Source organism: Macrobrachium rosenbergii, chromosome 20 (assembly GCF_040412425.1).
Source record: "Macrobrachium rosenbergii isolate ZJJX-2024 chromosome 20, ASM4041242v1, whole genome shotgun sequence".
In the NCBI taxonomy this organism is placed as follows: Eukaryota; Metazoa; Arthropoda; class Malacostraca; order Decapoda; family Palaemonidae; genus Macrobrachium; species Macrobrachium rosenbergii.
In genome coordinates this window covers 35,690,727-35,712,500 of record NC_089760.1, presented here as the reverse complement: position 1 = coordinate 35,712,500, position 21,774 = coordinate 35,690,727, and the positions used below count along the sequence as shown (strand labels likewise).

General features: G+C 34.8%; 1 protein-coding gene across 1 annotated transcript in view; it reads right to left on the bottom strand.

The window, feature by feature from the left end:
- The window catches only part of LOC136848941 (uncharacterized), a 20,232-nt gene extending 122 nt beyond the window's left edge, over positions 1 to 20,110 (bottom strand). The window contains exons 1-5 of the mRNA XM_067121756.1: positions 20,035 to 20,110; positions 15,327 to 15,534; positions 14,731 to 14,799; positions 1,926 to 2,102; positions 1 to 494 (exon numbers count right to left, since the gene is read on the bottom strand). The exon at positions 1 to 494 is cut by the window's left edge and continues 122 nt beyond it. Coding sequence (XP_066977857.1) covers positions 301 to 494; positions 1,926 to 2,102; positions 14,731 to 14,799; positions 15,327 to 15,510 — 624 coding nt within the window. The 5' untranslated portion in view covers positions 15,511 to 15,534; positions 20,035 to 20,110 and the 3' untranslated portion in view covers positions 1 to 300. The remainder of the gene's footprint in view (positions 495 to 1,925; positions 2,103 to 14,730; positions 14,800 to 15,326; positions 15,535 to 20,034) is intronic.
- Positions 20,111 to 21,774: the final 1,664 nt, after the last annotated feature.

The following is a 21,774-nucleotide window of genomic DNA, read 5'->3' as shown; positions in this document are numbered from 1 at the left end:
AACTGCAATAAAAACTCAACAGCATCCAGATGGCCATTCTGATTAGTGAAGTGTGTTTGAGAGAGGGTGTTCTTCTGAGGTGTTATTATTATTATTATTATTATTATTATTATTATTATTATTATTGTTGGTGTTGTTGTTGATGTTGTTATTGTTGTTACTATTGAATGCACAGGTACCTCGGTGCTCATGAAAAATTAGAAACCACTCATAAATCCTAGTACAGTCTAAGAGGTCTTCCACCAGCTCCAGGAGGCAATTCACATAAAGTTCATATCCTGGTTTCTTTCAGTGTTACACTTATGCAATTTGGCAAATGTAATAATATTTAACACTACAGTCCCTATCCTTAAGATTGTAATCTGCAAACTCATTCATTCGGGCACAAGCAGTGGGACCATCATTCGGTTCTCCCAAACCCCACTCACTTGCGTTTAGGTCGCGATTACTTCTTGTCCATTTACCGGCTTTGACTCCCACCCAGAGATCACTACCTGAAAAAAAATGAAGAAAATGAACACTATCAACATAAGGACTACAGCAACGCTTAGCGCTCGCGCCTATTGATCCTCGTTTGTCTTTGGCTTTTCGTGGTTGCTCTTACTCCAACGAAGGAATGAACCAGCCAGAATTATCAAATTCCTCTGATTATGGTGTGAATGTGTGCTTGGAATGTTCAGCCAACTCTCCTTTATGGAAACAAAGTGTGGATGTTAAATGTGCATAAAAGAAGAAGGCTGAAGCTACAGAGGTAAATTGGCTGCTTAGTATTTGTTGTATAAGAACTGAGAGAGTGGGAAATGTGGATACAAATAGATTAGCAAAGGTGAAAAGGAAGATCAACATAGCAGTAAAAGTTAAAGAGAGTATTGTATTGTTTTTCACTGGAGCCAACCCCCATATGTATATGTATATATATATATATATATATATATATATATATATATATATATATATATATATATATATATGTATGTATGTATGTGCATGGTCTGAGTTCGAGGAATATCATCTTAGTCGGCAACCCATATCAATCTCTTTGAGCAAAGCTACGAAGGCTTCCATTTCCTGCTTAATCGGTGTGGAAATCATCAGGCCAAAGGTTTCACGGTCTGTCAGTTTCTGCTCTCCAACATTTGCTTTTTTTCTATGACACGTTCAATCTTCCATACTTCAAAAAAGTTTCTTTCTCACGTAAAGCATTAGATCCCACTCTTTCCCTCCTTTGGCTTCGGTCTACGCATTTAAAAATAGAAAATAACTAAACTGAACTCGAGTTGTATACATTAGTCAAATGACTGACACTCGTAGCTTCTAATTTTAGCCATCTCGTGTATTCTGTTGATGACATTCTAATGATTAGGTTTGTTGACTGTGGCTGATTCATGTTCCAGACACCTTACTTCGACCGTTGGCTGATTTAATACGGTTTGTTCTGTGTTGTTGATTTATTCTTTTTACAGCCTTATTCCCGTTCTTAACTTCACGAGATTTCAGTAACGATCAATGCCAGATTATTTATATTTGGTGCCTTGTGTAAGTGAGTAATGTATGCGCTCGGATCTGATTCACTTGTATTTTATTTATGGAACCTATAGATCTCATGAACGTTTTGGCCATAATTTCTCTTCGAGATGTCAGTTTAAACAAGAAATTTGTGGAGAGATGAGAGTTAATGTGGAAAGAGGAATGTCAAGCAGCATTAAAATGACGCAATCTTCAAGACCAAAATAAGCTAGCGCAAGGAAATGCTTATTCTTGGTAACGATTCTACTTACAATAAACCGACAAACAGCACTGGATCAACAATGAAGAAAAAATGAGTGCGATATGTAAATTGCTCCGAGATGTTGAAGGGTCCCTTATATCTTGAACATGCCTCCGCGTGTTCATAATTCTGTCATGGATATATTAAATTTACTTACCCAACTTGTTTTCTCGAAGATATTTGCGGAGCAAATCAAGCTTTTCTTGGGAGGGAGCATCATAAAGTTGTGCATTCATTGATTTGCAAGCGCCTTGTGCATCTGAAAATGTCTTCAGTTCCTGTACAAAGTTCAAGCAGCCGACGTCGTCAACCAGTGTGAAGGGTACAACACAACCTGCAATTTCAATGGAATTTTCCTCAGGATATCTGTCATATTCCGTCTTATTCTTTTATCCACATTTTTATGTTATGAATTATTGACCAAGTAAGAGCACCCAATAGGGAACCTGAGTCTTTTCCATGTATTATAACTTATAACCTCCTCCAACGTGTCTGAAGTTTCAGTATCGTGCCCTGGCTGTTTACTGATCAGCAGTGCATCCGATTTCATGTATAAAATAATTGCATAGAAGTTATCTACTTTGTACCCTGTCATACCGTAGTGCGTAGGTTATCTTGTAAATGTATTTTCTGGAAGTTTATCCACAATATTATGTGACATGGCAGCTATGTTGGGAGTTGTCACTTGACGGAATTTGAAGTGATTGCAGCGGACCATTTCCAGGCTTAGTTCCTCATTCCCGACCAACCACACGATGTAACATACTTCCATAATTGTTAGTACGGTGGAGGAAAATGCTTTATTTATTTTCTGAAACTTGACAGCAAGGCACGATTACAAAATCTTCAGATGCGCTGTAGGCTGTGTTAGTCAGGCTGTGCCATGAGAAAACTATAGAGGATAGCCTAAAATATGTTTAGGTAGGAACATGTACTGTACAGTGAAATGCTTTTTGTTTAAGGTTACGGGATTTCCACTATGGTTTTCAATTTTCTATGTTACGCCATGGAAATTTCAAGAAGTAACAAAATTATTCAGAGACTTGTGGAATGACAGTAACTGAAAGCAATGTAACTGGTGCTTTAGACACATCCACATAATTTAATAGGTGGTGTCGAAGGTATATTTGATGTGGAGGTGGAGGTAGTTGAGGTAATGGCTGAAAGTAGATGTGAAAAGGTGCTGGTATTTGTGGCTACAGTACTACTGGTTGCAATTAGAGTGTTCATTAAAGGTGCAATTCTGCTAGCAGTCAAGTTGATATTTTTTGACACAGTGGTTTCTATCTCTTGTAAGGCTTTGTCAGTGAAGAAGAATGAAGGAATCATGAAAATGCATTCAATAAGCATTATTAAGTAGCCAGATTGATCACACTTTATGAAAAGTACGAGACTTTACAAGAATGCTTACTTTGTTTTGTCAAGGTAAAAGATGTGTTTTGGGGCTCTAGACTGCTAATCTGAAATTGGTGCGCACTGAAGAAGCAGTCGATGGAACCTGCGTGAAAATAAAGGTCTGCATAAAAGACTATGATAAGCTGCATTCAGTTCAGAATGTGTAACACTTCTGACTAATCAAGACATACTGTAGTAACCCTTTGAGAACTTGGTGGAGAATCCAATTTTTTTGTCGTGAATTCACAAAATAATAATGTAGAAAGCTGGGCATTTACTCTCCAAAGGAAGAAGTAAAAGTAGGAGTAAAAAGCGTCTTTCCCATTAAGAATTTACACCAGGACTTTCAGAGCTCATAAACTTTGAAAGCAATCTTCAAACACTCAAAACACTACCAGGTTTTACAAAGAGGTTGACTAGATGCAAGAGTAATAGTTCACTTCATATTTTGCTTCAAAGATTTTATAAACACACATACGCGCATATGAATTTTTTTTTTTTTACATCTCCGTGATTTTGTATACACAACCATTAAGCTACAAATGTCGTTTAACATCCATTCGCTCTACTTCGGAAATTAATATATGTATATGTATATGTATATATATATATATATATATATATATATATATATATATATATATATATATATATATATATATATATATATATATATATTATATATAAATGGTTATCCGAACCGCCGATAACGAGAACCAATATATATATAGCTTTTTTGGAGATATATACCACTTTTCAAATATAAAGGGGAATTATAATTGATAAATGGTTCGTCAACTCATGGGTCCGAACCGCCGAAAACGAGAACCAACAACGTTCATTGCCCCCTAGCTTTTTTGAGATGACGAACCACTTTTCAAATATAATTCCCATATATATTTATATATATATATATATATATTATATATATATATATATATATATATATATATATATATATATATATATATATTATATATATTATATATATTATTTCCAAGGTAGAGCGAACTGGATACTAAACGACATTTGTATCCAAAATAATTTATAAACTGGATAACATAAGTCTCTGCCTATTTTTCTAAAGTTTTCTAATTTACATTATAAAGAAAATAATTAGGCACTCAAGTGATTCTGCTCATGTATTGGATATTTGATACAATGGAACTAAACTGACATTTGTATCCAAAATAATTTATAAACTATATATATTTATATAAATATACATTATATATATATATATATATATATATTTGATAGATATTGTGAAGATATATACAGTGTGTGTGTGTGCGGGCCTGCATGTGTGTTTATGAACTAGGCGTCGACGTACTGCTGTCGTGGACGACGGTTCGAACCCCCAAGAAAGTATGTTATTGTTAGTATCAATTTACAGGCGATTCAGCCTGCTTATAATGTGTAAATCATTTCAGGCCCATTGGGGGAGGAGGATTAAATGTGTCCACTCACTGCGTTTGTACGGGGAGTGTGTGAAATCACATTTAGAGGTGCAGTGGTGCCTACTATGGTACAGTAATAAAGTGAACTAAGCACTGGCCTGCTCCAGTGAACACTGGGTCTAATGCCCAAGGAATATATATATTATATATATATATATATATATATATATATATATATATATATATATATATATATATATATATATACATATATCTATATATATAAAACTTCATTCCTTGGGCATTAGACCCAGTGTTCACTGGTTGTATATATATATATATATATATATATATATATATATATATATATATATATATATATATATATATATATATATATATATATATATATATATATATATATGTATGTATATATATATATATATATATATATATATATATATATATAAATTTTATAACAAGAATAACTGCATGATGTAAACTACAGAGTATATGTCTTGAGGAAAGGGAAAAAAAACTGAGAGCAAGATCTTTCACTTTTACTTTAAGGCATTTTCAAGCTTACTACATGTTTACAGTGCAGCAAAAGATTACAAAGATGACACTTGTTTACATACAAAAACTACAATTAAAGGACTATATAACCATTTTAACGCAAATGTATTAACTTTCCAGGGTGATGAATTAAGTTAGGTACTTAGATAAAATGATTAAAAGCAAAGGAAAATTGCTCAGGATTACTGAGATTCTTTAGTTTCTCTTTTAATTCTCCTTCGAACATCTTGTGCAGAATGGGGTCAATAGTGTATTGCCCTATGCTTAAATTAATATTACTTGGTCAATAGTGTATTGCCCTATGCTTAAATTAATATTACTTGGTCAATAGTGTATTGCCCTATGCTTAAATTAATATTTCTTGGTCAATAGTGTATTGCGTTATGCTTAAATTAATATTAATTGGTCAATAGTGTATTGCCCTATGCTTAAATTAATATTGTTTTTCTCAGCTGTAGTGATGCATATTACAGATTTTTAAGCAGTATTTTTACGTCTTCTTTTATACCACTGAGACCAATCAGTCTTATATGATTTTTCACTTAATTGCAAAATAAAACAAGTAAAAAAATTCCCCGAAGTTTCTTCGGCGCAATCGAGTTGTCTGTACAGCGTATAATGCTGTATGAAACTCCCTGCTACGGCCCATGAAACTCTCAGCCGCGGCCCACGAAACTTTCAGCCACTGACTTGTAGTGGCCTGTGTTGTTGGCACCTATAGCAGTGCTAGACGCACGATCACGGCTAACTTAAACCTTAAAGAAAATAAAAACCACTGAGGGCTGCAATTTGGTATGTTTGATGATTGGAGGGTGGATGATCAACATACTAATTTGCAGCCCTCTAGCCTCAGTAGTTTTTAAGATCTGAGGGCGGACGGACAGACAAATAGCCATCTCAATACTTTTCTTTTACAGGAAACTAAAAAGAGAAGATTGTTTTGGACAGTTCTAATTTAATTTGGCTTTTAATTCCCTACTACTCGTCTGGGCCAATGAAAATGAATCATGGTCTAAAAGAGATTTTATGAAAACTGTTGCCACTTTGGTTAAGACAAGTTCTTATTTCAAACAGTGGTGTGACTGACTCAAGCCAGTAAAATAAGATCAAACAAAAGGTGTTCTTAGCTAATTCTCTCTACTTGTCATTGTGATTATAAGATATCTTCACAGCTTTGTTGTATCAAGTATCCAAAATATGAGCAGGATCACCTAAGTATCTAATTATTTTCTTAATGAAAATTAGAAAACATTAGAAAAATAGATAGAGACTTATGTTATCCAGTTTATATTTTGGATACTTGCTACAATAAAGCTGTGAAGAAATTTTATAATAGAACGGAAAGGAATAATTGCCAAAGACCATCCCTTCTTTGCCTTATTTTATTGAATTTGAGTCAGTGAAATCAGTGGTTAAAATATATTTTTGATATAATAACACTAAAAGGCATTCTGATTAAAAATTGTCGTAACCAGAATATCAACATTATTTAATAAAGTCCCATGCATGGACTTTGATTCATTTTTATTTGGGAAGGACAGATAACTGAATAAATGCTAGCATAAATCAACACAGATATTCAGTTGAAACCGAAAAAAAAGAACAAAACTCTTCTTGTGCGCCATAAGAGGAGATTTAGAAATTAAAGTCACAGTAACCATGGTTAATTGTCCTTTGTCTCCCCCTGTTTACCTGAACTCATCCTAGACAGTTGTTCCTCACTTTGAAATAGTAATCATAGTTGTTCATTGTAAGACCGAATGTTCTTTGTAACCTTTTGGCTCACTGAATGTAGCGTACGTTCAGATCTAAAGGTCAATTTGATATACATATCCACGTACACGTGTGATAACAAGAAAAGGCTGGAATGCGAGACTGCATCTCTTATTATTCACTCGATAATGCTGCAGTCGTGCAAAACCACTGTCGTGCAAAACCACTGCTTAATTCGCTAGAGACTGACAAGTGAACATCGAATAGAAATGGTCGTTACAAGGATTCCCCACAAGAAAAACTTGGCGCCATGAAGGAAATTGCCTTCAGTGAAAAACATAAAGAGGATGTAAGTCAGTATATATATATATATATATATATATATATATATATATATATATATATATATATATATATATATATATATATATATATATATATATATATATATATATATATATATATATATATATATATATATATATATATATATATATATATAATATATATATATATATATATATATGTGTGTGTGTGTGTGTGTGTGTATGTGTGTGTGTGGGTGGGTAGGTGGGTGCAGGGTTGGTGATTTTTTTATTTTTAAAAAATAAAAAAATCCGAATTTTTTTATTTAAATCAGATGTTTTTATTTTTTTATTAATCAGCATAAAAATAATTGGAAAGCTCTCTCTCTCTCTCTCTCTCTCTCTCTCTCTCTCTCTCTCTCTCTCTCTCTCTCTATATGTATATGTATATATGTATATATATATATGTATATATATATATATATATATATATATATATATATATATATATATATATATATATATATATATATATTCTATACATTAGTTTAAAACACATTTTGGAGTTTTTTTACGGAATGTTGCATCATCTCTCACTTGGTTACAATGTGTTTGATCCTGTCAAGCAGCCCAGTAGCCATCGACCAGGATTGCATCATCTCTCTGTCCTGTTCCCGTATATATCATGTCAGGACTGTACTGTAGTAGTTTGGGTGTTACAGCCACTCATTCCTGAGCAAACTGCAAGATCGTAAAGATGTCACTGACCACAAGGCTTAATGTATCTGGTAGGAAGAGTGATCCAGTGTGGGAACATTTTAACAGAATTCCTTCAAAGTCCGGGAAAGGATGGAGAGCTATATGCAAACAGTGTAAACTTGAGTTACAGGGAATAGTAGCAAGACTGAAGTCTCACAGAGAAAAATGTCAGCAGCTTCAAACTGAATTATCAGAAGAGGATATGGATGATCCAGGTAAGATTGAAAATCACTACCTATTCTTGTTGCATTATAGTCGAATGGAGTAAAAAAAAAATCCTGGTTTTTGGTTGAAAAAAAAAATAGCCCCCGATTTTTTCCCTTTACTTTCACTGTTTGTACTAATGTGCTTCCTGAAAAAGCAAGGGTCCGAAAACCCCACCTCATCTTTCTATGAAGAAGTTCTCGTGAGAAACCAAGGACTACCATACCATGCTGTATCTGTTGTCTCCGTGCTATGAGAAAACGTAATTTTGATACTACAGTAGAAGTTGCATCCTATCAACTTGGGTTTCTTTTTCAGAAAGTGTACCTATTGCATCAGCTTCAACACCACTGACTCCAAAGGTGCCTCAAAGAAGTGTTGCAACTCCAGCATTACAGAAAGAAAGTCTAACTTCTGCCACAATTTCTTCAAAGCGTAAAGCAGCAACTTTGGGCACATTTGTTACAAAGACAACTTCTTATGAAAAATCAAACCTTGATGAAGAAGTCGCTAAGATGGTCTTTGCAACCAACTCTTCATTTAGATTGGTAGAACATCCTCAGTTTTGTAAAATGGTTGGAAAGTTGAGGCCAGGATACACTCCTCCAACAAGAAAAGAAATTGCAGACAAATTCCTACCCATGGTATATGAGAAAGAATATGCAAAGTGTGCCACAGAGCTGAGGGATGAAATTGTATGTCTGTCTTTAGATGGATGGTCTAACATTCACAACGAGCCTATTATATGTGCTACTGTGACAACCTCAAACGGCCATGTATATCTAGTGGATACAACAGACACAAGTGGCCAGCCTCATACTGCTGACTATCTAGCAGAGCTCTCAGAATCGGTAATTCAGAAGTGTAAAGAAGAACTTGGTTGCCATGTTGGTAGCCTTGTGACCGATAACGCAGCTAATGTAAACAAAATGAGGACACTGTTAGAACAGGGAAATGAACTGAAGCCGGTGACCTATGGCTGTACTGCACACATTCTGAATCTTCTGGCTCATGATCTGGAAATTGACAATATTAAAGAACATGTCGTGTACATAGTAAAATACTTTAGAAACAATCACTATGCTTCTGCAAGATACCGCCAGGAAGGTGGGCAACGTCTTGTTATGCCTCAGGACGCAAGATGGAATGCCATGTGTAACTGTCTGAAGATATACATAAAGAACTGGCCAGTTCTCATGACAATTTGTGAAGTTGATAGAGAGCAGATTGATGTCAGAGTTAGAGAGATGGTATCTAACTTAACACTGAAGTGATCAGCAGAGGACTTACTTGCACGACTAGAACCAATAGCTGTGGCTTTAGACAAAGTGCAGAGTGATAAATGTACAATTGCTGAAGCAGTGAACATTTGGAAAGAATTAATCACAACTTTATACAATGACAGAGATGCAGTAACTGCTGCAAAAAAGAGGTTTGACCAGGTCATAACACAAGCTCATCTTCTTGCAAACCTGATTCATCCTTCCTTTCAAGGAAAATTGCTTAGTGCAGAAGAAGTGAATAATGCAATGGACTATGCCAATGAAAAGTTTCCATCACTTATCCCAGTCATCATGAAATTTCAAGCCAAATCGTCTCCTTTCCATTCATATGAGTTTAGTGATTCTGTGACCAAGTGTATTTCAGCTGTTGAATGGTGGTGGTCACATTCAAGTGTGTTGGATAGTGATGTAATTTCAGCAGTACAACAACTACTGTCTGCAGTGGCTTCTTCATCAGGGGTTGAAAGAATTTTTTCAAGCTATGGTATTGTACATTCAAAACTAAGGAACCGGCTGGGGACAGAAAAAGCAGCAAAACTGGTGTTTTTGTTTAAAATCATGAATACACACAAAATGGATGTATTTGATGATATTAATGATCAGGATGCCTAAAAGAACCAAACTTATTGTCATAAGAATTAAAAACATTATTTTTTAAAGATTTTGAATTTCAGTTTCAAAGAATTGTTATGAACTACCTTTCAAAGAAGTGTATCATTATCTTTCAAAGAAGCTTCTTTTTAAGTGTAAATTCAATGTACTTTTTTTTTTTTTTAAATACAGGCTATAATAATTTTATTTTTTAAATTCATTACTTCAGGAAATAAGTACAGTTCGTTATAAGTAAACCTCTTTGATTTAATTTTTTTAATAGCATGTGGAATTTTTAATTTTTTTGTTACACTGTATTGTAAAAGGAAGTGCTTTAGTATTGTACTCCTTAGAAACCAGTACAGTTCTTTACAAGTAAAACCCTTTGATTTAATGGACTGTGGAAATTTTTTTGTATTGTAAAAGGAAGTTTTTAATGTTCTATTCCTCAGAAATATATCAAGTAGGTGTAATTATGTGTTTGTTTTCACATTTTTCCTTTAAATTACATGTTGGTTGGGACAGAAGTAAAAATTTATTTAAATCAATGCTTTTTAAAAAAACTCATATGATTTAAATCTTGATTTAAATCACTGATTAAAATCATCACGATTTAAATCGGCCAACCCTGGGTGGGTGTGTATGTACAAAATGATATCACATAAATCCGTGACTTTGTTTGGGTATCTCTTTCGTTCTGGGAATCGCGTGTCCTGCTAACAAATGCCAATTATCAAGCTCACAATTCAACAAAATATGAAATTATCAGTCATCAAATTTCTCGTTGGCTATGATTATTGAATGTCCTTGCAGCTCAATGAGCAAAACCACCTCAGCAGAAAGATTTTATTCAGTGAACTCTCTGAAATCTGATTCTTCTTTCAGAAAGACGTCAGTCAGTGGAAGAACATAAAATCTAAATGCATTGCGTCGGCTTCGTGACCGAGTGCTTTTTTCTTTCCTTCGTATTTTGAATATTTATGGCTCTTTTGGCGTATCGTACCGGCAGCTCATCCATCAGAGACTTAGGAACTTGTTGTGAACGTTGCCATGCTACGCCAAATTACATGACGAATCTGCACGTGCCGATATCAGAGTTGCCCAACGCATGTTCAAACTGCTCGGTTTTATTTATGCAGCTACGACTGCTGTAGTAGATTTCTCCAACAGCAATAATTTTTCTTTTTCGAGCTTCTTTAGTTATGTATGATCTGTTGTCAAGACCGGGATGGGAACTTTTTGTAAACAGTAAGAAATTTAGTTATGCAAAGAGAATTACAGAGGGCAGCAAAGTTTCCTCCTTTATGTATGTGATATTTAGAGACTAAATCGTTAATCATTGTGAATAGCCACCACCTTCGTAGAGCTCTAAGAATGTCTCACGTGACAGACAATAACACGAAAGGGCAAATGAATAATTAAACAAATACCTAGAACTCTTAGCCTCCTCGCATATTTTTGTACTGAAGGAGAAAGAACAATGTATATTCTGGAACTATCAAGATCAGTTTCCATAACATTTGTTGAAAAGGCAAATATCACTAACACTCAAGAATATTTATTGGTTATCGGTGAACCAGAAAAATGACTTGTGACCTCTCAAAAAGAACGGTAAAAGATGTCTCCCGCGGCACGAAAACAGTCCTAGCCTTTCTTGATACTACTGCTGATCTTAAATAATGGAGCAGGACCCTTTTAAGATTAGGATGAAGATTAAGGTCTTGTCATGCTCTCCACAAATACTCCTTTGTTTCCACAGACTTTGTTTTTCTCCTCAATCACCCCTCCCTGAGTTTCGTGAAAAATAGTGAGAGTTTGATATAAAATGGTCCACTACACATGATGTCGAGGTGTATCTAGGAATTCTAGGATTTGCCTGACTGCTGTTAACATGAGGGTGAATTCACCCAATAATAGTACTTGTTCTACTTATAGTTAGCCCTTTGTTGGCCGAGATGGTTGAGCTTCAGACCGTCATTCGATGGGCCGGAGTTCGATTCCCGCCGCCGGCTGATGAAGAGTTAGAGGAATGTATTTCTGGTGATAGAAATTCATTTCTCGCTATAATGTGGTTCGGATTCCACAATAAGCTGTAGGTCCCGTTGCTAAGTAACCAATTGGTTCTTAGCCACGTAAAATAAGTCTAATCCTTCGGGCCAGCCCTAGGAGAGCTGTTAATCAGCTCAGTGGTCTGGTAAAACTAAGTTATACTTACTTACTTATAGCCCTTCAGTTGTTATTAGATCTACCCTTTTTTTATCCATTTGCATAAAAAATATTTCTAGTCTTACTGCTAACCCTCCCTCTGTACAACAAAACTTAACCAGTAACTTGCCTGGTCTCTCAGAAACCCAGTTACCCAGCGATGCTTTCCCTAACCATTAACATATCTAGTACTCAAACTAAGTAGTGTTTCGCTTCAAAGCTGGGGTCTGTACTAAAACCTTCATTAATCTACTAGGAATTGTTTTACTCTATTATTTAGAATGGAAACTTCCTGTTCTGCATCATAAAGAAATTTCTTGCTTATTACAGACAAAGTGCACTACTTCTGTAAACCTAGTGTCCCATCTTTCTGTTAGACCCTTAGTTTCCTCTCCATGTGAATAATCGCTAGATTCTCAGCTAATCTTTTGTTGGTGATTCCAATTTTCTTGGTCCTCCTGCGTCTTACTCTAGTTCTTTGCAAACCCGTACATTTTACTCATAAGCCCTTATTATTCGAAGTTCCTCAAAGACCAGCAAAACGTCGTACCCCAATGATTTTCTAACTAAATTTCACAAAGAAACTGCAGACATAAGAGCTCCTGGACACTGTCGTTTTTCCACCCTTATTCTAAATTGTTGCTCTTCCTTTTTGTCTGGGGAAAATGTTCCAGTCCAGACTAGTCCGTGACCAACAGTGAGTGTTCTACAACTAGGCCTACTTGTAACATCCTCCTCAAAGATATTTGATCACCCTCTGCATTACAATGGAAAATATTTTGTTGTGTTTGATACCTTCAAGGGATCTGACGGAATCCACCAAAAGGCTTCTCTAATCAAACATCCTGGTTGTAGTTTTGTTGCTCCTCGATGTGGAGTCTTGTGAAGCATTTAATCTAACCCCAGTATGTCTGTAGTTAACAGCGCATCATCTGTTTGTTTCACCATTTTTTACTGTTCTGCTGTTTTTACTCTCTCGCCTTCCCTTTTCCTCTTTTTTTACTAGTATGCTAGCCATTAGATTTTGTTCATCCTTCACCAACCAGCCACTCTTTATTAATCACACTTTAATTTCTACCTGACCTTCAACTCTCTATTCCGATCTTGAAAGTACAATATAACTTAGTCAGGTTCACTGGCTCTATAAATCAGGTTCTGCCTGTTTGTGTACTCGCTTTGAAAATGCTTTGGTTAAGTCTGACGAAAATTTAATTGATTCCCTTGTAGGCCACCCCAGCCCCGCCCTGCTGGGGCCTCCAGGCAGACGCCACCAGAAACGTCAAACCAAGACCGACCGGATTTTCCCGAGATGTAACCGAGTACCGGAACCTTTCCCTGAAAAAAGCGGGACGCCATATCTTGAAAACTAACCATAGAATTTTCTTGAAAATAATCTCATTATGTTTCCCACATCCAAATTATCCATGAAGCAGAAATGTACATTGATCTAACCCAACCTAATCTAACTTCAACCTAACGCAACCTAACCTAACATAGGGGCCTAGCAAAAAAAAAAAAAAAAAAAAAAAAAAAAACCGGGCCTGGTGCAATACTAGCATACATCTCTGGAATTTGCTGCTCGACCTCTGACACGCGGTCGACGAAAGACAGGCCACGGACGAGCTGTAGAAACAACATTTGTTTTATGTATTCTCGGCAGACGCAGTTGCCTGTGCATAAAAAGGCAACTATGTACAAATGTAAAGACATTTCAGCTTTCAAGCCATATGTATCATATTGTCTTCCTTGGCATATACAAGGAATTAGTTCATCTTTTTCATGTATGAGAAAGCACACTTTCTCCCAGTTGTATGCCCGTCTTGTTCTCAGGTTAGATCTTACTTTTCCGCTGGCGGATGTTAATGACGTGTCCAGAGTTTTGATTAATAAATTTTATGAGCAAGAGCTCGTGTTCGTGTAAAGCCACCTCAATCAAAAACAACAAACATATTAATAAATTAGCATGTACTTAGTCCTTGTATCACCACCTCTCTGCCTCTACTCCCCCTTCATTCAACAGTGCTTAAGTTGCTTCATTGTTGAAAATTCTTCTCGCCAGCTACTTGAGTTTGTATTTTGATTCAGCCAACTTTAATTGCTATTTAGGGTAATTTTTCATTTCTTCCATTATTGTCAAAGTTGATTCAGTTGTGGTCTGTCTTGTCAATGGCCCGCAATTTATCCCTGTTCGTAACATATATATATATATATATATATATATATATATATATATATATATATATATATATATATATGTATATGTATGTGTATAATATTTTTTATATATGTATATATATATTTATATATATATATATATATATATATATATATATATATATATATACGAGTATATATATATCGAGAAATTCCATTTCTAAAAATTCCAGTATAACTTGCCACACATATAATATAGTAGGCATGCGAACTTACTGTACACTTGTATGTATATATGTATGAATGTGTGTATGTATGTATGTGTACGTCTAGTATATATTAACGTTTAAAAAACGAAAGAAAATAAATCACTTTACCTGAGTGACTTGAATTCATGGTAACCGTGGTGCAGTTAACCTGTATCATGCAGTACGTCCTGCAGTAACCTTTAACGTATAAAAGAAAAAAAATCAATGTAGACTACATTCACGGTTTTACTCAAATATTCCCTTTCACTGCATATAGGTCAGATAAATATTATGTTCTAAATATTTGTATATTATGAAAAGTCTCATATTCTATTGTATTCCAAATGAAAAAATTCGAAGAAGTTAGCTGTTAGCAGTGGCGAACATTATTTCATATTACATTTCCAAAAAACTGTTGTAAGATTCTAGACCATTCATTACTGTGACAACTTTATCAACTACTAATACGGATCTTTCCTAGATAGTGACTCCCAAGGGTTTTCGGGGGTCGTTATCTAGGACTAATATTTCTAGGGGGTCATTATCTTTATGATATTTACAGTCTTTTGTTTATGTTTTTACGGTAATCCCCAACGGGCTTGTGCTATAAACACGCGGCGAAGGTGGATACATACCGGGTTAAAACCCTTTGGGCTCACTATCTAGGAAAGATCCAAAATTACTTTTCATTAGAAAACCAAAGAAGAGAAACAAATAAGACTCACACATTGATTGGGCGTTCAGCTTCACATCAGTAACAGTCCCCTTGCCTAACGTCTTGTACGGGTATACATCCATGGGACTTCCTGCCGTAGGATTGACCACGGACGCTGTCGCGACGAGGACCATGAGGAGGATACTCCCCAGGACCCCGCCTGAAGGTCTGTGACAGCCAGGAGTCTGTTGCATGCTTTGTATTTCCTTCTTGTAATCCTGAAGGTAAATGAGGAGAGACATATCAAGGAATGAGAGAAGTAAGTTTGCGGGAGGGTTTATGGCATCTTGGCTTCACGGTACGCACACACACACACACACACACACACACACACACACACACATAGAATTACAGAAAACCATCTTTCTCTCTGTCATACATCCGTTTTTATAGCTATCATGACACCTCTATCAAAATTGCCGGAGTCAGCAATTTATTCTTAAGAGCCTTACGGATTTGCTTCCCGGATCTCCTAGAAAAGGAAATTGAACTAATCCATAAGCGGCTGTCATCTTTAAAGTACCCTGACAATTTAACTGAGAAATCGATCCACAAAACAAACGCTATTTTCTAGTGTTCCCCCCATAACAAGACCAGAGAGACCCACAACAATAAAATAAAAATCCCACACCTGGACAGGATTAAGACGTTGACATTGACACTTGGAAACTCTAACCCTTTTGCTTTTACCTACCCAAATACCTTAGCCAAATCCCTGATTAACGTCCAACAAAAACCAGTCCCCAAAGACACAGGAGTTTACGAAACCCCTTGCCTCGGCTGTGACCAATCTTATATCGGTTTCACAGGAAAATCACTCCCCCAAAGATTAATACAGCATAAACGTTCAGTTAGGTACGGGCAACAGAGCTCAGCTATTTTTAACCACATAAATAACCATAACCACAGAATAAACTGGAATATGTCTCGTATAATTTATAGCAGCAATTGTCGGTTCAAAAGCCAGATGGTGGAATCAGCCTTGATTAAACAAAGAAATGCAATGAATCCCTCAAGAGGCGCCTGGGATTCAGATATTATAGATAAAATCTTCCTCCAACCATCGATCAAGCAGATTAAAGAGAAATTGTCAACTGCAGTGACTTAATGGCAGACCTATGGACCTTCTGGTATAATTAACCGCTTTTCTGTAACCTTTTCTACCTTCTGAATATTTCAGATCACCTACGGGCCAAACAAGAGAAAGGCCCGTGCCAACAAGAATTGTTGGCTCTAAGACATCAACAACAACAATAACCTTTTCTCATTCATTAAATACCTAAGGAGAGAGACAGTATGGTCTCTGAAATATAGCCTTTATTTTCCACATTTTGGCATTTCTATGGGCTGCCTTATATTTGATGGAATTCTGTTTTAACAGAAAATATTTCACAGTGATATATATATATATATATATATATATATATATATATATATATATATATATATATATATATATATATATATATATATATATATATATATATATATATATATTGAATTTAATTGACACACGTGAGATATATATACAGTTACCATGCAGAAAAATGAAACAAAGACTATTAGTGATTCTAATCTTGTAAATTTTGGTTCCAGTACCATTATTCACTAAAGTTCCCATTGATGATGTGTTAGAATTCTTATCTGATACCCCCGAGACAGACAGACAGCTGGATATACCATTCTCTAAGAACACCGGAACAGAATTGATTGAAATCTGTGTGATAGAATGTAATATAAATTAAACGGGAAATATATTCCCTATCCAGTTTTCACCAACCTGTAAATGGAATTTTTCGAAGTCAGATCGTTTTACGCAATTTAAATTGGTTTTGATAACATGTTGACGACATACTGATTTGACTACAGAACGAATTTATAAATATTTTTTTTTTTAGGTAAATCAAATGAATTGGAACCATCGATAAAATTCACTAAAGAAATGGAATTGCCTAATAAGTGAAAGTGGTGATGGATTTAAATGGATTGTGTTCAGAAAAGCTAGTAATATATTTGCCTATATGTATTCTGTTCTGACAAAAGCTATTGAGTAAAGAAGTCAGTTTTCGCAGCAATGTTTTTGAGGGCTTTACGGATACGTAACCTTGTTTATATTGATGAGATAGTTGCAATTTAGGAATACAGTAAAATTTTGCAATGTCGTGATATTGTCCTAGGCAATACGTTAAGAACGGCTTTATACGCAAGTACACCACAATGGAAAAGAAATTGTTAGAAACTGTTAGTGTGGCAAGACATATGGAATGTTAATTTAGCAAGAAGACTAACAAGCTTAGGCCGCAGGAACAAAATCTAGACTCACAAACTTTGAAGTTTAATTTGGCGAATATTTGCGAAGAAACTTATTTTTAAGAGGGTACAAAGATTCCTGTAACAGTTAGTATTTCCAAGATCATTTCATTGTCTCTTCTATGGCCAAGTCATCCGGTTGTGGTGGTTGCGTTTTAGCTAATATTTCTGTAAACATTTTCTTTTCTAGCATCGAAGACTAAAAATGATTGAATGTAACTCTCCTTAAAATTTTGTGGTTATATTTAAAGCAACAGAATGGCGATTTTCATAGATATTTTAAGATATCGTTTTTACATTTGATCCTGGTTTTGATAGACACATTTTTGTTGAACGCATCTGTCATGAATGAACGAGAGTTTTAGAAATGTTTTGTCAATTTTTCTCTAGGAATTTGACCAAATGTAATATTTTCTCACAACTTTGACATCTGATAGATTTCATTCTTATGAACCATACTGTAGCATTATTATGTAAAATAAATAAGTTTTTGAAGAAGTTTGAATATGCAGCATACTACGTTGCCAATTAAGGAAATTTAAATGAAATCTTATGAAATCATGTGACATCACTTTTGAACATAACTGTACATCCACACACACATCCATATATATATATATATATATATATATATATATATATATATATATATATATATATATATATATATTATATATTATATATATATATATATATATATATATATATATATATATATATATATATATATATATATATATATATACACACACACACATATATATATATATATAATATATATATATATATATATATATATATATATATAAACACATACATACATACATACATATATATATATATATATATATATATATATATATATATATATATATATATATATATATATATATATATATATATATATATATATAGAGAGAGAGAGAGAGAGAGAGAGAGAGAGAGAGAGAGAGAGAGAGAGAACAATATGTTGTCCAAAGGTTTCCAAAATTTTGTATTAAAAATAGAAAAGAACACGTGCCCTTGGCACTCAAGGGCGTGATTCCTGACGCCCCAGAGAATTAAGATGCCGAAATACCTGTACAAGGTGAGAAGACACGCTATATTAAGAACCAAAGTTGAGGAATGCCACACAAAACTCCCGGCTCAAGGGCCAAGGATATCTTCCGTGAGGCCTTAGGAATTTTTAGGAATTCGTCGTCACAGAAAATTAAGACATGCAGCTTCCTTCTGTAAACGTCACTTGAGCTTCAAACAGCACAGAAAACGCAACCTTTGTAAGATGTACGGTGTCCAGGGCTGGAAGTCTATTAAAAAGAGTAGTTTGTTCTGCGTGCCAAAACGAGCAGAATTCGGGATGAACTCTACTGCCACTATCAGCCACTAATTCGCTGTCCAAATTGCATGCTCATTCTGTTAATACAGACCCGCGTGCGCACTTAGAACCAGAAGATTATTCCCAGAAAATATCGGCGTTTGTCAGCAAGACTTAATTACCTGATTTAAGTAATTTTTTCAGTAGTTTTTTCAATAATCACACTTTCTAAATAGGACAGTGTCATCATCCCGAGACCTTTTCCGCTCTTGCTCATTATTTCTTATTTTATACTTGTTTGAGTTTTTCTTTTGCCGTCACTCTCGTAATGAACCAACGATATCTCTCGTGTTCAGGAACAGGAATACGAACTAAGTGGAAATAAAAGAAAAGAAAGGATTGTTATGAAAACGAATTTTACAAAAAATCATATCCAGTGCTTTTTATAACGGCATTCATAATAAATGGAAGAAGAAAAATGCACACAACACAAAAAAGACAAACTACCAGGCAAATTACTAATAATGACTTTGACCACACAAAAAAGTTAGCATTTTATAGCCACTTTGTTTGAAGAATGCTTGAAAGAATACCAGTGACATGCTTTAATTACGCTCATCATTCAGATCAGTCCAGGGGGAATAATTTGAATAGAGAATAAAGTTAAATACTTAAGAATTAATTATTTTTTCTTGGAGTCCCAAAAGCAAAATAGGTCAACCAAAATATCATCGAATGTACCATTTAAAAGGCCTTATATATTTTAAAGATATTTAAGTTCATCATTGTTTTAAAATCCCGTTCAGAAATAAATTCGAGATGATTTGGAAGTTATTTGAGGATTTGCTGAATAGTGAATACAGGATAGTACTTTAAAACATTTCTGGAAGTGTTTCCCTAAGTGAAATGCAGGGTACTTTTCGAAAATATTTAAAGTTTTGATTAAAGGGCTTAAGACTAACATTTAGAAAAAAATCTAAAGCACTTTGAATGATGCAGTCAACAATGTCATTTGGAAGGTCACTGCGTGCCATCAACGAGGGTCATTTATAACACTATCTGAGGTCATCCAAAGTGCCGTTTTAACTATAACCTTTAGCCTGTCAAGCCCTCGATGTTGGTAAACTTCAGGAGACAATTCGAGCGCGTCTTCTCCTCACCGTTTCCCGCCACGAACTGTCTTTTCTTGAGTCGTGTCGTGAGAAGCGGCAAAGAGACAAGACAATGAGTGATATCCCGCAGTCACTTAACGCAAGAACATGCAAAAAAGAGATGAAGTATATGGCGATGTGCAACTGTAGCTCTTTTAAATACTTTAACATATATACTATTTATAAAGCAGTCTCTGCATAAAAGTTAATTTTTACTAACATTCAAATGTTCTCCACCAATTCTCCGTTGTCCCATTCTTGTAAAGCTTTATGGAAAATCTACAGATATAATAGCCGGAAGAGCAAATGAATGGATCAACGCGGCTGGCATTTTTATATTCTCCTTCAAAACATCTTCCTGGTGATAAGATTTATAGTAAATTAGGGAAATGTCTCACAGTAATAGATGACACGTGGTCAATAGCATTTAACTTATATATGTGCGTGTGTGTATTATATATATATATATATATATATATATATATATATATATATATATATATATATATATATATATATATATATATATATATATCATCATCATCATCGCCTCCAACGTTGCTTGATGCAAGGGGCCCTATGAAATTCTGTAAGTAGTGTCTCTCCTATACATTGTGTTCCACAAAACTATTTCATTTACTTTTGGGACTTCAAAATTTCCCTTATGGTATCATTTCCGAATCTATCCTGCCATCTGACTCTAATATTCTTCTTGTCTCTATTCTTAAATCAACAAAATCTTTTTTTTTCACGTTCATTTAGCAGTGCAGCTAATGTTGTACGTGTATGCTCTTACTTTTGTTTGTCATTTCAGTCGTTTTGATTGTATATACTGTATATATATATATATATATATATATATATATATATATATATATATATATATATATATATATATATATATATATATATATATATATATAGAGGTAAGTCAAAAGTTCAGGAAAAATTCAATATACTCTATTTTAAGGAAATTCAAACATCATTTTTCTACATATCTACCATCTAACTCTATACACTTTTCAAGGCACTGTTTCCACCTCTGCAACCCTTCTTTGTAGAAATTTGGGGCCTTTCTATTAAACCATGTTGAAACTGCATGTTTGGCAGCATCCAAAGATTCAAACCGGACTCCTCTTAAGTGTTCCTTGAGTTTTGGGAACAGGAAAAAATCTGAAGGAGCAAGATCAGGACTATAAGGAGGATGTGGAAGAGTTTTCCACCTAAATTTCCGTAGGACTTCTCTTGCAACCCTTGATGAATGTGCTGGAGCGTTATCATGATGGAACAAAATTCTGCGGTGCAACTTTCCTCGACGTTTTTTAGCCAATGCAGTCTTCAGTTTTTGCAAAACACCTTTGTAGTAGTTCCCGGTGATTGTTTTTGTCCTTCAAGGAAATCAATCAAAATCACTCCTTTGGAGTCCCAAAACACTGTTGCCATAACCTTCTGGGCAGATCTCGCCACTTTGAACTTCACTGGTGCAGCTGAACCTCTTGGTAACCATTGCTTTGATTGAATTTTACTTTCTGGGTCATATTGATGGATCCAAGTTTCATCTCCAGTAACAATCCGGTCAAAAACTCTGATTCATTTGATTCAATCTTCGTTAAAACTGCAAGAGAAAGTTCAGCTCTTTGATGCAGTTGGTCTTCGCGCAACGGTTTTGGGACCCAACGTGC